Consider the following 17,597-nt stretch of genomic DNA (forward strand, 5'->3'; position numbering starts at 1 on the left):
CAGCCCCGCGCCGGGCGCTGTGCGACGGCCCTGGTGCGGCGGCGGCGGGGCGGTGAGGGAGAGGGGCATCCAGGGGGATCCCGGGGCGGGAGGCACGAGGGGTCGGGCAGCAGGGCCACTGAGCCCCAGGAGGGGTCGGGCAGCAGGGCCACTGAGCCCCAGGAGGGGTCGGGCAGCAGGGCCACTGAGCCCCAGGAGGGCGCGGGGGCCGAGGCCGGAGGTGGCGGGGGAGCTGCGGCGGGCAGGACCGGCCTCGGCCGTAGCGGGGGGGGGGGAGGCGCTGGGAGAGGCGGGAGGGTCCGGCCTCTTATCGGGATATCAAGGGGTCCGTGCGAGTTAATGCCAGCGGATCCCCCCGGGCTGGGCTCCTGCGCGGGGTGGCAGTGCTGGCACTTGTGTGCTGTGAGAACGGGACGCGGCCGCAGCGTTCCCCCGGTGCAGCTTTGGGCTGGGGGCGCTTCTCGAAACCGGCGACTTCTGCCTGTTCAGACATCTTCAGCAGTGTATTCTGAAACGCGGCGTAGGACATCGGCTGAGAGGAAAATCTGATGGAGCTGTTGTTTTCTGTGCCGAAAGGCATAATTTTTCCTGTTGTTTTTTTTTTTCAGTCAGAAGTAGGCCCTCGTGTTTGTTTACTGATACAGTCTCTTCATTTTCTGCAAAGTGGAAGTATCTTTTAAAGTCCACTTAGGTTGGAATATGAAATTTTAAGTTATCTTAAGTCTTTACAAATTTTGTAGGTAACTGCTATTTCTGTAATTAAAAAATTCTGTTTTGCAATATATATATATATATATATGGAACCATCAATGTTAAATGCATTCACCTTTGCAGGTAATCATGGATCAGGTAATGCAATTTGTGGAACCCAGCCGTCAGTTTGTGAAAGACTCCATACGACTTGTTAAAAGATGCACCAAGCCTGACAGGAAAGGTAAAGCACACAGTAAACCAGAACACAAACTTATATCTTACCACGTGTCTTTCCATATGTCACTTCTGCTGATTAATTTGCTGTGAATGTTTCTCATCTGCCAGTATGAGATTTAAACTTGAGCAGTTGTCTAAATGGTAATGGATTTATGGTTCTGGATGTAATAAACTTGGTTGTGTTCTTTTCTGGTACGTACGTAGGTGTGTGAGTGAAAGTAAAACTCACATTATGAAACAGGCTAAGTAGCTGAAATTAGCCATTTTGAGACAGGCAAGCAATGCTTTTCATGTATAAAGTAAACTGCTCTGAAAAGAACTTGTGTGTACTTTGAAGTGACAAATGAAGCAGTCAGATGTGACTGATTGCAGTGAAATTGGGGGAAATTCTAGTGGAAAAGACTTTATTTTAGGAGACTTCAGTGGAGCCAGAATTGCTTTTTGCAGTGCTCATTCAGTGCTCCACAGTTGTCAGACACTGCCTGATTGGGATGGGAAGAATTTTGTTGCTGGGAGTATAGAAGAGAGGTTTTGGACTTTCCCAAAGGCCTTAGACAGAAGCTGTAACTGTAACCAGAATGCAACTGGTCATTCTTACTGTTAATATTTACAGTGCTTTATTTATGTGCTAAGAATGAACAATTCTATGACTCTAAGTTTACTGGTATCTTCTGAGATCAGTAGGGAACTTCATTCATGGTCAGACTGGCAGGTTTGTTGACCTTCTTAGTCCACTTCATGGTTGCTGTCTTAAAATAATTGAAAATATCACAAGTACTCAATTTTTGTGGGGACTTAAGGTGCTGTCCTTCTGTGACAGACATTAATGGAGCTTTTATATTTTTGATACTGTATTGGGGATTATTTTCAGGGCTTGTAGGGTTGTAAAGGAAAGATAAAGGAAAAAATGTTCCATGAATTGTCATGGATTGTGGATATTTCTGATTTTGCTACTTAAAAAAATTGTGATTGGCCATTGTTTGTGGAAAGCAGCACCTTCTCTCTTAAAATTATCATCTGTCTTCTGAAAAAGTGGATTTGTTTCTCGGGGTCACTGCAGTGACTATTTCCAGAACTATTTCCTGTGTTAACATTATTCTCTAAAGAGATACCTCTCCTGTGGTCACTGCAGTGCACATCTATATGCCAATACATGAGATTTCCTAGACAATTTTTTTGGTTTTGTTTTTGCAGAGTTCCAGAAGATTGCCATGGCAACAGCAATAGGCTTTGCAATAATGGGATTTATTGGTTTCTTTGTCAAATTGATCCATATCCCAATCAACAATATAATTGTGTAAGTAAATATGACCTTTAATTTCACTAAATTTTTACCTGTTCATTTTTAAACAGAGGATGTCAGTGAGCTCCACAGGATCCATGTTGCTTTAGTGTTTGCATTTCACATGTTAGTGTAATGTAAAAGGAGTTACTTGATTCAAAGAACTTAATCAGCAAGTAGGTTGTTAATTTAGCATGCTGCAAAATATTAGATCTGTAGATCTTCATTTTTTTTCTGAGTATTCTGCTTCAAAACTGAACTTCAAATATTTTCATTTCCAGTTCCTCAGTGTGTGTTTGACCGTAGAACATTTACTTTATTTGGATCTTATACTCTCACAATTTGCAGTTTATAATTTGGGTATCCAAAGTAAACAGATGGATGGTAAGGTAGAGAAAACTGAGTGGGTGTCCTGCAGGATGACAGAGCACAGAACAAAATTGGTCTTGTTTCATTTACTCACTGCTAGATGTGTTTGAAACTTTGGTTTATGTGTAACTGCATTCTGTAAAATCCCTTTTGGAATGAATGTTGCAGCAGGAAAATCTTGACCCTTAAGTTGACTGGCACCATGGTACTGACCCATTAACACTACCAGTTAAAACTCCTCTTATTATTCAGAGCTGATGTAATGCCCTTTCTAGCACTGGAAGAGATTAAATACTGTTCTGTGACCATGATGTGTGGCTTGCTTATACGTGTAAGAGTGGTCCTGTAGGCAAGAAGTGTTTGAAAATAGGAGATAAGCTGCAATGGTAGTAAAGGTTGTCCTAGCAATGCAGTGGTGGGAGGATAAATTAGACTTCAGGTGGGATCACTTGATTAGTTGAAACTGATTACTTTGTTCTCTCAACAGAGGTGGCTGAATATTCATCATGAAGAAGAAGAAGAAGTCAGTTGTGACACCTGCTGCAAAGATTTCACAGCTTTAATTTGTTTGATATTAAACAAGCTCAGTTTGGGTTTTCAAACACTGTTGTCACCTTATTTTTCTTTCAAAGTGTATGTGATCATACCTGTCTATATTACAGGATTTTTTTCTTTTTTAGTAGTAGTGCCTTTTGTTTGTTTTGTTACATCTTTTAACTGGTAGTAGAATCATTCAGGTGGGAAGGAAGCTTGGGAGGTCTCTAGTCCAGTGTCCTGCTCCTTGCTGGGTCAGTGTTGCACTCTTGACAAGATTGCTTAAGCTTTGTCCAGTCAGATATTGGAAGCCTCCAAGGATGACAACTGTATGACCTCTCTTCAGGAGCTGTTTACTAAGCAGTAAATTAAACATAGGAACAGCATTGTTCCAGCAAAAGTAGACAGCAAGAAAACAACATTCCTGTATCCTTTCAGGTGGTAATTTAAAAGTCTTATCAACTGAAATTCTTGTCGCTAATTTCTAGAATCACCATCATTATCACTAATTCCTTTCTGCATTTGGAAGTCCTGCTAGGTTATATTATGTACTTGACTGGAAAAATCCTCCATCAAATGAAGAACTTGCATGGCCAGTCCTTATTCTGATGGCATAATTAAAAAAGCCAAACTTAGTTGGTTACTGAGATGTACCATTTGAGTATAATTTAGTTGTCAGAGATGCTAAGCAGTCCTTCTGCAAATCTGCAACTTCCTCACAGTGTTGGTTAGGATATACAACCATTTTGGATACTCTTCTGCACACAGAATTATAAAGGGCTGTGCATGTTGACCTGGAAGTTTTCATTATTAAATGAGCGAACATTTTGATTTTAAGAACTAAGCCTGCAAAAACTCTAGTAGGTGCAATGCTATTCCTCCTCAGATTGAGATTAAGAAGTTTATTTCACTCCAGAAAGCTTACTGTAAGCATTTAGTATTTGCAGAAGCTACAATGGTACTTCTATTACAGATTTTAAAAGCACTTAATACTTAGAAATCTGATATTGATATTACAGGAAAACTGAAGCTCTTTCAGTACACAAACTTGTTTTCTAAGTAGAAAAGTTCAACTATTACTCTTCTTGAGAAATCTTCACCAGCAGCTACATATGTTACAAACCAGGACAGAAAAATGAGATTAACTAATCCTAGTGCTATCACCTTGTAATACAGTTACACTGTGTGCAACTGGGTACTGTATTTTCTTTTGGCAAAAGGGGAAAAACAGTTCAGTATTGCAATAAAATACTTTGCAAAAGTAGTCTGGACTAACCAGATAAGCAGTAGCAGTTTCTTTACATTCATTTTTGTTTGTGACTGTACTGGGTGGCTGCTCATGTGTCTAATGGTTAGGTAGTGTGAGGTACCAGAATGAAGTACTCTATTACTGCAAGTAGTTTTGATTGGATCTCAAGTAACTTTTATTTCAGACTTGTTTTCCATTCGATACATAAAATCAGTGCCTGCTTATATTTTTTGGAACAGCTTTACTGTCTTAATTCAGTGAAATTTTGTAGTAATTGGAGTTGTGTTGGATCAGAAAAGGCAGCTATAGCTGATCTTATCTTTTGATAGCCATTGTCCACAGCAAAGGTTTGTCTGTCTCGACAGTCACAATCCCAGAGCCATCATAGGTGTTGGAAGTACTGACGAGTGTTCCAAACTTCAGCACCTGGTTAGCTGTGAAAAAGAAATAGGAGATTTAGTGTTACTCTTCAACAATAAATGCACATCAGTGCATTTGTTTCAAAAGATAGCTGCTGCCACAAAGAACGAAAAAATTGCTGAATAAATCTAACCCAGATAAACATAATTAAAATACCTACGTTAAATGTTAATTAGAAGGCTTCAGTGAAGCTTTTTGATGACCTGTAGTGGGAATAAATTAATACTTAATCCTCAAATTAACATTTTGATTTTATAGCAGATTATTACAAAAGCAGTATGTCAGATATTCCCCAGAGTTTCACATCTGGAAATTTGTACTTCATTAGCATCAGCTCAAGTACCAGTGCTAGAAAAGGTATTTAAAGTAAGACAAGGCAGAGGATCTTATTTTACTTCCAAATTTGGGATTTGCTTTAGCTCAACAACAAACCAATAGTCTTTTAAAACATGAACAATTCTAGAGCAAAGGCTAACAGTTAAAAGGGGTATTATTTAAAAACTTTGAATCAAGTACAGTTTTTTTCTTTAATTTCTTCCCTTTTTGAGATAGCATTGCTTGCATTTTGCAAACATAGCTTCCGCAATGGTACTCCACAACTAGTCAGTTCTGTTAGTCCTTGCTTACAGAAGGGTTCAGAGTAAGCACTCTTAGTCTCCTTTGCTTTAGCCTGTAAAACAAGCCAAATGACAGCTCTTACTCACTGGCAGCACAGAGATAGATTTCCATGGAGGATACAAGGAGAGCTGCAGCTGAGGAGAATTATTCAGGAAGATCAGCAAGTCTGTGTGGCCTAACAGAATTGCCAAATTGTGCATTAATACTGAAGGAAAAATCCTCTGGGTGTGCTATTGAGTGAGCCACTGCAAATTGAGATCTCCCAGTGATCGAAAGGTGTGCAGAGCAACTTAGTAAACTCTATTTTGTGATTTGTGCAGGAGACACATTTTCCCATGTTGAATATCAACACAGGCTGTAGTACACTTGGGTGTAGTGCATGATTACGATGCATGTTACACTATCTACCTGTTGCTGGAAGCTGCACAGGAGGAATGGATCTTGCCAGGCTGTATGGCTTTAAAATAAGGGACAGTCTGACAAAAGCCAGGACATGTGGTTCAGTATCTCTTCTGCCAAATCTGTGCTTGCTGCTACTTATTCCTACTCCTACGCTTGTTATTAGCTTGAAATGAAATGAACTGAAGAGAAGGTTTCAGCTGCTAGCTCTGTTGGAACAAGAGTAACACCCAAGTTTCAGTACTACTGCAAATGGAAGAGTCTTGCCATTTGAATTTCTCAGGAGCTGGGAGCATAACTGCAGTGCAGTGCAGAAATTCAGCAAAGAGAGCAAAAGAAAAGTACCACTGTATTTGATCTACTGCGTACCTAAAATAAAGGTGCTAGATTCTATCAGGGTGCTTTTAGACACACAACAGCACTGGGGAGGCTTCTAGACAAATGCCAGGATCAATGAGTTCTGGTGTTTGCCTTTGGAAGACACACAGCAGAGGCCACTGGGGTCTTGCCAGAAGTTGATGCACTGGAACTGCATTGCCAGAGAACCCAGATTTCACCATTTACAGGTAAAAAAGTCATTTACTGATGAGGTAACACATGGGTAGAGTTCCCTGTGTAAAAATACTTCCAAAATAGTGTTAAGTCAAATCAAGTTATGAATGCTGCCAGTCAGTTTTAAGTAGGAAAGAACCGTAAATAGTTTAAAATAATTATTGACACACAAATTACCCATATTTGGTTACTATATATTGAAGCTTGAAGGGGGTGGGGAGGAAGAACCTTGTGGATCAACTGCTGTATAAACCCACTCGTTTAGTATCATTTATTGCTTCTTGCTCAAGAGTCAGAATAATACTTAATGTTTCACAGCTTTGCATATGAAATAATGGCTCTGTAGAAGGCAAGAATTAACAACATGGCAGCTTAATGAAACAAAATCTAAAGCTGTATTTCTTCATGCATAAAATTAAGTGAAAATGAGAGCATTTGTTTTCTTTAAATAGAAAACTCTTGCCCGCTAGATGGAGCCTTTTATCTTTATCAGATTTTCTTCTCACAAGGATCACAGTTTGAAATGCTGAAGTGAAAAAATGCAAAAACTATAAAACAGTACTGCTGATTCACGTGGGTCAAATGGACCAACTCCAAGCACTTGGTTTCACAACCAGCCAACATTTCCACTAACATAATTAAAAATGCATGCTTTCCATTCAGTAAATGAACAGTAATTAATGTGAAGAACTAGGTTCGAGCCAGTAAAGGAAATAAAGAGGATGTACATACATACTGCTGCTAGGCAAACATCCTGCTGTGTCATGCATTTTGATGTGAAGTTTACAAGGTCAAAGAAGTGGGAAGTTTTATCAGTTCATACCTGATCCATTCCTTTTTTAAAATGAATTTCAGTTGTATTTGTTAAGTCTTAGCGAGAGCTTATGCCTTGGGAAAAAAACCCTGTTACAACACCCATTCTTGCTCTTGAGATTATTTCTCATGAAATGCATTCCAAAGAAAACCACTTTTTTGTTTTCTAATATTTAGCATTTATACTTTTGCTGGGTAGTAAACCCAATTTTAATAAAGGATTTCACATTTTGATTTAAAAAATTATCTAAATCTCAAAAACCTGGGAATTCTAGAATTTTCTAATTAAAAGAGATCTTATTTTGGATCACTGAAAATTTTCTTTTCTTGTTTTTCATGAGAACTTTCAAGAACTGATTTGGATAAACCCATAAGTGATTTATTAAAAACAAACCCCCCACAGGTGCTTCCAGCACTGTCAGAAGTTTTGCTTAGTGCTTTGATTCCATTCAGACTGTGTTTACTGATAATAGACTGTTGATGAGAAAAATACCCAGCTCCTCCATTGTAGCTATATAGTGTTTCACATTACTCTCCACCAGTCCAGCATAGACTTCAATACTAAAAGCAAATGCTGTTCCTGCCTTTATTTTTTTGGGAAAAAAACCCCAACAACCCAACACAATCAGAGACAACTTTTTGTGGTGTGCCCTATGTTCTTATCAGTAAGCACTTACTGATAGATTGCAACATACCATTAATTCAGACCAAAACATGGGCATAGAGAGGACTTATTTTGATGAGGTAGTGGAGGAATGTTTTTCTAGCAGTTTTTGTTTTGTTTATCAGGTGTTTGAATCTGCCAGTGTTTGAGAATGTTAGAAATAATTTAGAGAAGAAATTTGAGGGCATGTAGGTAAGCTTCCCGAAGGAGCATAATCACAAAGATCACTATTTCTTAGACGTGTCTTTTGCTGACCAAGTTATATGACTAAAGAGGAAAATTAACCCTGAGACTGCCAATTTCCACGATTTTATTGCTTATATTTTGATTTTTTTTTAAATATGCAAATCTAAGGATGCCATGTGGACAATGTTAATCTCAGTTTAAGAATTGATGACTTAAGGTTGCAAGAACAACATTTGGAAATGTTAACAAAATACACCCTATAAATAGTCAAGATATATAATCAAACAAAAAACCCAAACTTGAAAATTTACTTCGAAATCTCATCATATTTATACCTCTACCACAGTTAGGAGTTATTTTTGAGTTGATGGTACCATAAATGATTCCTAAGCCTTGCTTGCAATCTTTGTGCTGCCGACTTTCAGCCTGGAAACTGAGAAATAGTGTGGACTAATTATAAATAGATTGGGAGTCATCATGTTGGGTGCTGCAGAAACACTAACTCTCACTATCAGGTAATCTCTCTTAATAATTCTATTAATGATCTAGTAGACTTATAAACATTATTTCTATAACTTCATTGTACTATTTAGGATATATATATACACACATACAGGGCTTGAGGGAGGCATATTCAGAGAAAAACTTCATCGTAAACTTGTCATATATAGCAAAAGCAAATCATGTCAGGTTCTTATCATTGTTACCGCAAATGACTTAGAACAAAACAATATCATGATAAGCATAATACTGTGATGCTTATACTATGCTTCCTTTTCTCAGCTAGGTGTTTCAATTACTTCCTGAAATATGTAAAGTCACACCTTGCTGGTTTCCACCACCAAAAATAGAAATAAGGAAAGGAATACAAGCAGATTGCCAATTCTGGCATAGATGTTTGGAATATTAAAATAATTAATTATTAATTAAAAGCCATATTACAGTGAATGTAATCCTCTTCCCCCTAGGCAAATGCTTCATCAAAATGTTAGAAAATAAAGATCAATAAGCTGAAACACAAGCTTAAGTGAAATATTGAATCACCATTTGGTATCCTGTTACAGTTTATCTGGAGAGGATTTCCCTGAAGTTCTGTGTTAGGAGCAAAAATCTGCATTTAAATGGAGATACATTAGTAATGCAGGAGATAGTACTTTGCAGGTCACCCTATGTCTGCAGAATAGCAGCATTAATTTTGCTATTTAAAAATAAAAGAACCCAAGTAGTTTGTGGACTGATTTTCCTTTCATTCCTCCTAGTTTTACACTTGTGGTTTAGACTGACTTTAGTGGAGTTAATCTTGATTTACACTGATGGATACAAAGGAAAAATTGGGTCCTTGATCTCTGTGCAGTGGGAACTGCAAAACTGGAAGTTGCAAATAACAGTAATTTACAATAAAACATGGACTATTTTCAATATTGATGCAACAGAAGTACCATAAAGGCTTGCTGAGTCTGCTGGGAGGGAACAGGCTAGCCTGTTACTGCACTGATCCCCTCAGGGCCAAGGGGAGTTTTGAATAAGCAGAAAATTGCATTGGGCAATTTTTATAACTATTGTAGCTTTTGGTACCTGGCTTTGTAGCACAAAACAAGGGTTTTGCAATCTCAATGTATTCATACAAGCAGGCTTATGAAAGCATTGAGAGGATATGGGGTGAAGGGGGTCCAGCAGGCAGGGCCAGGTGGCTATTCCACCCTTTCAGATGCTGGCAAAGACTCTTGGCAGGGGCTCTGCAGCACAGGCTGCTTGGCCTCACATCGGTGGGAATTCAGGAGGTGACAACAAAAGCACTGGCTGTCAAGGCTTCAAAATTTCATTTAAAAAGAGAGAAAAATATGTTAACAGGACTGTGTGTTCTACCCTGGATAGAAACCATCCATGTTGGGTGAGCCTTCAGAAATGCAAATGGATGTCAGAAGTTTTCAAATTTATTTCCAGCACACATTTTTTTCCAGCTTTGTAATCACGGTGGTACTGTAACAACAGCTCTAACTCTTCCTGTCACATCACCTGCTTGGTGGCAATTTAAAATGATAAGCTGATAAAAATGATGCTAAGAATCAGAGTGCTTTCTACATTTAGGTCTCTGCTGCTTCTACTGCTTCACCAAGATCAACAAGAATCATTAACTGCAGGGAGTTTCTACAGCTATTTAGCAGCGTTTTAGCACTGCTAACAAGATGTGCTTCAGTGTTTGTCCAGGATCACTTTGGCCTCTTAACTTAGTTAAAGTGACCTGGAAAGTAAGACAAGGAAATGGTATATACTGTTTTCAGTAGTGTCTTTCCAGTCGAGATATGATAAATCTGTACCAATACTACAATAGTAGAAGTGATTTAGGAAAAACAGTAAGTCAGAGAAATAGCTGTCTGGAAGACTGTTTCACTAAGCTAAAGGGAAAGTCAGGCTATGAAGTAACTATAAGAGTTAAGTTTAGCCAGTAAGAAGTAGGGTGTTTACTTATTTTTAATGCTTTCCATTTGTATAATGTTTGTAAGTTTGTATAATGTTTATCAAACTACTTACAACTCTTAGGGGCTGTACAGGTGACAGGTACTATTAATAATAATGTTAGAGCACTGAAGAAACAGCTGCAGAAATAAAATGTAGCTTCAGTTTGACAGTCGCTGCTGTAGAGATTTTGCATATAAGGCAGACAAAATAACTTGTTGCTATTTTGGTCTGTCTCTACTTTGTGTTGTGAGATAAAGAACACTATTCTCATGAGAAAAAGGGCAAGAGTAACACTGAGATGCATCAGCTAATGAATTGTCTTACTTCTAACTTGTCCATAAGACACCTCCCTACGCACATCATCCTATTATGCTGTTAGGCTTTAGAGACATTACTTAGTCACACAAAGCTGAGGATGGCAATCTCGTGCAATACTGAAACCTGAGATTAGCTTAAAACAATGGTGTTCTGTCACGGCATTTTGGTCTGAAGCTCTGGTTTGACATGACAGCAAAGAACCTAAAAATACTTGCTATTTTGAAAGCTGCCATGCTGCCAAGTTGATATGATGCTAGCAGTGAAATCTATCGAATTTGTTAGAGAAATCCAAATGATCCCAGCAATTGACCACACACAGGGCTGCAGAAAGGAGTGAAATTCTCCCTACATTCCTCATGACTGGGTTGTTGGAAACAGGGAAGAGAGACAGGGGAAGAGGAAGGAGAAGGAATCTTTTCCTGACCCAAATCTCAGGGCTAGGTGACTATGTCCATGTACTCAGGCTTCGAATAGCTTGGCACCAGAAAGCTTTTCAGCACAACCAGCTCCAGGACTGACCATGGTCAACAACTTGCCTCTAGCTACAGTAATTTTCCAGCACTATATATAATGATGAAAAAAACCCCTATCTATCCTTCAGCGTGGTTTAAAGTACGATACTAGTTAACTAGAACACAATGTTAATTATTTTTCTCTTCTATTATTTGGAATCCTGATAAATCCTGTCACATTTAGATTAATATATTCACAAGAAGAGGCAATAAAAGAGGATTTTAAAACACATTTGTAATACAAGTCTTTCAGCTTCTGTATGCATACCATTGTTCCCATCATTTGCAAAAATGTGCAGATACAATGATTATTCCTGTAACAATCAAACTGGGCCTGTAGCTGCAATATTGATATCTGGATATCTGCTCAGTAAATACCTACACAGCTTGGGTTAAATGGGGATTTCGCTCATCCGTTCTATGGAGGAGAACTGCAGCTATGCCATAAATATTACACAACAGTCTTGGCCAACCTCTTATACTGCCTACCAGTGTGTAGGAAGAGTCCCCAGCATCAACTCTCCCAAGAAATTTAGCACTTCTCTGCTCTCTTTCTCTGCGATGGGGATATGATTTTCCTAAGGGAGTTGATCTAAAGCCAGTCCCTAACCTGCCCTGAAAACCAAATTTAAGCAGGCTATCTCCTCCAGTGCTGCCAGCACTAGCTCAGGACCATATCTAGAGTCCTGTTCTGCTGCACACGTTGCTTTGTCACTGGGCTTCAGTGCCAAAATAAAATGAAATATGATTTGACAAAGCTCTGTAAAGGGTCAGCCCTTAACTCCAGTTTCTGCCATGTTTTGTAGGGGCAGGAAGCAGAGCAGCCACACAGCGGTGGGCTGGAACCAGTATTTGTGGCAGAGCAAATGTGGATGTGCACAACGTGCAAAGTTACAACAGCAAAGATCAAAGTAGATCTTCTGAACTCTAGGAGGGTGTATTGGGTTTGGTAGCAGGGAGGCTACAGGGGTGGCTTCTGTGAGAAGCTGGAAGCTTCTTCCATGTCCAGTAGAGCCAATGCCAGCCAGGTCCAAGACAGACCTGCCACTGGCCAAGGCTGAGCCAATCAGGAATGGTGGTAATGCCTAAGTAATAATGCATTTAAGAAGGGAAAAAAAAAGTTATTGTGCAGATGTAACTGTGGCCAGAGGGGAGTGAGAATATGTGGGAGGAACAACTCTGCAGACACCAAGGTCAGTACAGAAGGAGGGGGAGGAGGTGCTCCAGGTGCCAGAGCTGAGGTTCCCCAGCAGCCTGTGGTGCAGACCATGGTGAGGCAGCTGTGCCCCTGCAGTCCATGGAGGTCAACAGGAGTGCAGAGATCCACCTGCAGCCCATGAAGGAGACCCATGCTGGAGCAGTGGATGCCTGAAAGAAGGTTGTGAACCCATGGGAAGCCTATGCTGGAATGGGCTCTCAGCAGGGACCTGTGGATCTGGGGAGAGAGGAATCCACACTGGAGCAGTTCATGGAGAACTGCTGCCCATCAGACGGACTCATGTTAGAGAAGTTTGTGGAGGACTGTTTCCTGTGGAAGGGACCCCACGCTGGAGCAGGGGAAGGACTCTTATCCCTGAGCAGTGTCAGGAACAACGCGTGCTGAACTAACCATAACCCCCATTCCCTGTCTCCCTGTGCCACTGAGGAGTGGGAGGTAGAGCCCAGAGAAGGAGGGAGGGGTGGGGGGAAGGTGTTTTTGAGGTTTATTTTACTTCTCATTATCCTGTTCTGATATTTTTGGTAATAAATTCAATAAATATCCCCAAGTTCAGTTTTGCCGATGATGGCAATCAGTGGCTGATCTCTTCCTGTCCTTGTCTCAACTCATGAACCTTTCACTATATTTTCTCTCCCCTGTCCAGTTGTGGAGAGGAGTGATACAGCAGTTTTAGTGAGTACTTGACATCCAGCCATGGTTGAGCCCTCGCAGAGGGGTTCAATATATTGCATATTTAAACCTTTCCCCTCCAAGTCCAGCCCTGCACCAGAACTGACCTAGTCGATGGCTGCTCCGTTCAGACTCCTGGATGGCCCCCCAGGAGCCACAGATTCTCATGACCACCAATTGCTGAGTTTCTTGCTCCAAGGCCTCATGTAAGTCAAGCTGCCTGATGAGACAGAATGGTAGACCTAGTGCTCAAAAAGTTCCTCTGACCACAAGGAAGTGAACAATTGCCTTCAACTCCGAGCACTGGTCAGAGTGCAAAGAAGGGTATGTGCCCTGCCTCATTGAATCCCAGGACAGCTGTTTGCAACATGGCCTGCAGAGGGCCATCACCAGTCTTGAAAGCAAGCTGCAACCCCTCTTAGCTACTAGCACTTTATTACAAATAATCAACTTCAATCAAATTAAATCCCTGACAAACAATTTTATTATGCTATCTTTAACAGAGAAAGGCACCATTTCCTAACAGAGTTTTATGGAAATATGGTATTACATTTACATGGAAAAATGAAGAGAACAAACAACATCCTTACGCACAAAAGGCACCATTAATACAGCAGCTGTGCTTTTGTCTAAAACATTTCTCTAGAAGCGGGTAATTATTATTTAAAAAACCCACACTGATCTGCTCCTGACAGCTCACAAGGTACATGTTTATCTACGTGCTCTCCCTGACAGCTGATCTATTCTAGGCACAGGTAACTAACTAATAAAGTCTATTATATTTCTAATAGAAAAGTAATTCCATTTATCTTTACCCTTCCTAGCAGTACTGCTTCCTTTCACTGCATTGGGGTGGGATGCTGTTAAGAGGTTTCTAAAATGGGGTTATTTTCACCCCTACAATTGCTATGAATTACTTAGAATTTTAGATTGCTCTGCTTTCTTGAGAAAAAACAATTAGACACAGATAGTATCACCCTGAGGATGAAGTAAAAGCAATTATTTCTGTTACAAAATGTCCCCCTAGATCTGCATGTGAACAACTAAGCTTTTTGATTTTTAATTTTATTACTTTGTCTTTCTCTTAACAAATAATTAATATGGTTACTAACATCCGATGTACTTCTAATGTCTATATGATTTCAATTATAAAGCCGTTACTGATACTTACTAATTCTATTCCATTTATCTTCAAACTTGCATCATAAACTTAAAACATTTGTTGACGTTCATGGAGCTGCAACTCCTCTAAACTCGCTCACAGGAATCCAGCAAAGTTTATGTGTTGCAACCCTTGAGACAGAACATGAGATTCAATAGGAGACTGAAAACTACACTGTTTGTAGTTCAGAGGCAGTCAGTTGGATTAGATGGCTCTCCATGTCCTCCAAAAAGTAAAGGATTTTTTTGGAAAAAGTGTTGTTCAATGTGTCTTTCAATCTTCCTTCTTTCTAAGCTATAAAGTCAGATTTAAAAACAAAAAAATCCCCCCCAAAAGTAACTTATGACACAGCAAAGCCTGTTTTAGCTGGTATAAGCCACTTCACCCCTCATTAGAACCCTTTGCTCCAGAAAGGACACGGGAGTGGAATCTGCCTTCTATATGAATCAGTAAGTCCTTGCACATGGCTCATTTAAAGTTCCTGGCTGTTTGCTTTTACAATGTTTTTGGGGGGGATGCAAGATTCAGATTTGTTATCGATGCTGCTGAATACAAACAGCTTCTGTATAAAGTTTGTCCCCAAAATGAAGAAAGGGAGATTCATCATTAAAGACAAGTCCTAAGTCTCATCGACTGTCAAAGACTTTATTCGAGTGGAAAACTAGCTACTGAGAATCCATTAGCCAGTTGTGCACTTTGGAAAAAATCTGATTGATTTTGAGCAATGATTTCCAATATGAGCAGTGCTCTTCGTGTTGGTGTGCTTCCTCCTCCTGACCTCTGAAAAGCCTTTTTTGCCCTGCCTACCTCCCCTCTTTGCAAACTGGCTTAGCTATTCATCTTTTACATTCAGAAACATGTCATGCACTTCAAGGCCCTGAAAGGATTCAGTGGCTGGGGGAATGTTTTCTCCTGGTTCTTCTTCTCTAGGGAACTCCGCCTCAGCAGGGTTATACCATGCTTTCTGCCTGGGCTGGGAGGGATGAAAGGCTTCTGCATTAATGATGCAGTGCTGAGCCAGGCACTGCCCAGGCCAGGTGGGGTAAGCTCTTGAACCTCAAACGCAGAGACTGAATGCACCACTAAATTAATGTAGTGCTACATGGTGCAGCCAAAGACATTAAAGTTTTAAGAGTGCAATTGATTATATGTAGTTCAACTTTCAAACACACTAGTCAAGATGGATTGCAACAGTCATGCCATGGCACAGTGATGCATGTCAGCAGGCTCTCAGTTTTACTGCATGGAGGACTTGACATTGGCTTTTAAGTTACCAATAAACTACCCTAACACTGCAAGAAGTGGGAAGGAAAAGGAACTACAAATCCAGTAGTCACATGTAAAATAAAAGCCTAAGCCAACTACATTACAGCTTGTCTGCTGCCAACACCAAATAATTTCTAGGACTTGGGGTTGAAGGAACATGATAGCTGCAATTGCCAAGTAAGGAAGTGCCTCCTCAAACAGCTTCTTTTTTTAAACTACAGGGAGCTTCCATGAAGTAAATCTGCTTATAGACTGGAATGTTCCTTCTCTTACCTGAAATTACTGTCATCTTCAAACATTTGTAATTCCTCAATAATTATCAGTGTCTGAGGATTACTGTAGGAGAAACATTCCTATCAACAGTTAAGAAAGCTACCTTTCTGAATTATATTTTGAACTCAAAATCAAAGCGGTGAGATGCTGGAACAGGTTTCCCAGAGAAGTTGTGGATGCCCCATCTGTGGAAATGTTCAAGGCCAGGTTAGATGGGGCTTTGAGCAACCTGGTCTAGTTGAAGGTGTCCCTGTCTATGGCAGGGGGGTTGAAACTAAATGTCCTTTAAGGCCTTTTCCAAACCAAACGGTTCTATGATACTATGAAATATGACTGTATCTTATTTGACATTGCTTTTCCCATCCTGGCCGTTTGTTATACTCAATATTTTCCATTTTTTTTTTGTTTGCTTTGTAGTCACTTCACAAAATGTGTGATATCTAGCAGAATTTCATTGACATAAAGTATTTCTCTGCTTAAAATCACTAGATGTGAAATACTTTTTTATTTTGAAAATATGGAAAATTCTACTGAAAGCAAAATTATCTCAGAGGAAAAGCAAACTTTGCTACAAATTACTATTAAAACATTTCTGTTAGTTCTAGAAACAATGATAGCAGCTTAGATTCCTCTTAAATTCACATCTTCCTTAAAAGCATCTGAAGGAAGAAAAAATAGCACTGTAAAAGGTATCTGATTAACTCACCATCTACAGTAGACTAATGCAACATTTTAGAGGTGTGGCATAAGTGTGAGGAAAAAAAAAGTACAGTTTAAAAAGATATGAGTAGGGTTGTGTATTTCTATATCCTGGGGGGAGAATAATAGATGTAGAAGTTTATTTCATATCTTGTTTCAAAATTTATTTTAACTAGGTGTGTTTGCTTAAAATTGAAAAAAAAAATCCCAGCAACATGAATTTCTACTTTCAAATAAGGCAGATCAACAATAAAGCACACAGTGTTTACAAATTATAACCATTTCTTTAACAACTTGCTATGAGGTTTCCCACCAGTAGTCTCAACATCTGCTGCACAGAGCATTAAAAGATGGATGTATCTATGACTAATGCTCATGGGAAAAACTTGACATAGCAATAATAGTTTAATTTGAATTCTTCTATGCTGTACTATTCTAAATGTCCTACAACATCCACATTAAAAAAACCCTCTGATGTCTACATGATTACAAAGTAAACAGAAGTACCTAAGAACTGACACATCTAGAGATTAATCCTGGGATATTTCAATTAGGGTAGACACTTTAACCAAATTCAGGAGTCTAAAAGCAAGTGAGCCCTACAACTCTATTTGACCTCTTGGAAGATGTGGGTATAGACACATATTCCTCTTAATATCATAATTTTAGAAGGATATTGTTACATATCACTAGAAGACACCCAGTGACATGGAAGAGGTCAGTATATCTCCAAGGTAACCCTCAAAACCTAAAGATGTCTCATGCAAGGTTTGGACCCAACATGAAGCTTGGTGATCTCTGAACAGTTATATCTACTCTATGGCATAATAAACACTTGAAGAAAAGTACCAAGATCAGTATTTACAGAGCCATAGTGTTGTCTACTCTCTTGTATGGTTCCGAATCATGGGTCATCTACCGCCACCACCTGCGTCTCCTAGAACGCTTCCATCAACGTTGTCTCTGTACAATCCTAAACATCCACTGGTCAGATTATGTGATC

General features: G+C 39.6%; 2 protein-coding genes across 10 annotated transcripts in view; one reads left to right on the top strand and one right to left on the bottom strand.

Annotated features, from left to right (window-relative positions):
- The first annotated feature begins 804 nt into the window (after positions 1-804).
- Positions 805-3,263, top strand: SEC61G (SEC61 translocon subunit gamma). Its single transcript, XM_051768535.1, has 3 exons — positions 805-934; positions 2,125-2,227; positions 3,069-3,263. The coding sequence occupies exons 1-3, from the start codon at positions 817-819 to the stop codon at positions 3,076-3,078; spliced, it is 231 nt and encodes a 76-aa protein (XP_051624495.1). The 5' UTR covers positions 805-816; the 3' UTR covers positions 3,079-3,263.
- A 990-nt stretch (positions 3,264-4,253) lies between these two features.
- Positions 4,254-17,597, bottom strand: part of TPK1 (thiamin pyrophosphokinase 1) — a 300,110-nt gene continuing 286,766 nt past the window's right edge. For 2 of the 9 annotated variants that reach the window (XM_051768525.1, XM_051768526.1), the window contains exon 8: positions 4,278-4,798. In XM_051768525.1, coding sequence (XP_051624485.1) covers positions 4,680-4,798 — 119 coding nt within the window. In that variant the 3' untranslated portion in view covers positions 4,278-4,679. Of the gene's footprint in view, positions 4,799-17,597 lie in introns of all 9 variants that reach the window. The other 7 variants (XM_051768529.1, XM_051768524.1, XM_051768533.1 and 4 more) reach the window with 7 other exon arrangements.

The sequence above is a fragment of the Manacus candei genome, unplaced genomic scaffold (genome assembly GCF_025592945.1).
Source record: "Manacus candei isolate 608988 ecotype Guabito, Panama unplaced genomic scaffold, ASM2559294v1 h1tg000095l, whole genome shotgun sequence".
NCBI classification, from domain to species: Eukaryota; Metazoa; Chordata; class Aves; order Passeriformes; family Pipridae; genus Manacus; species Manacus candei.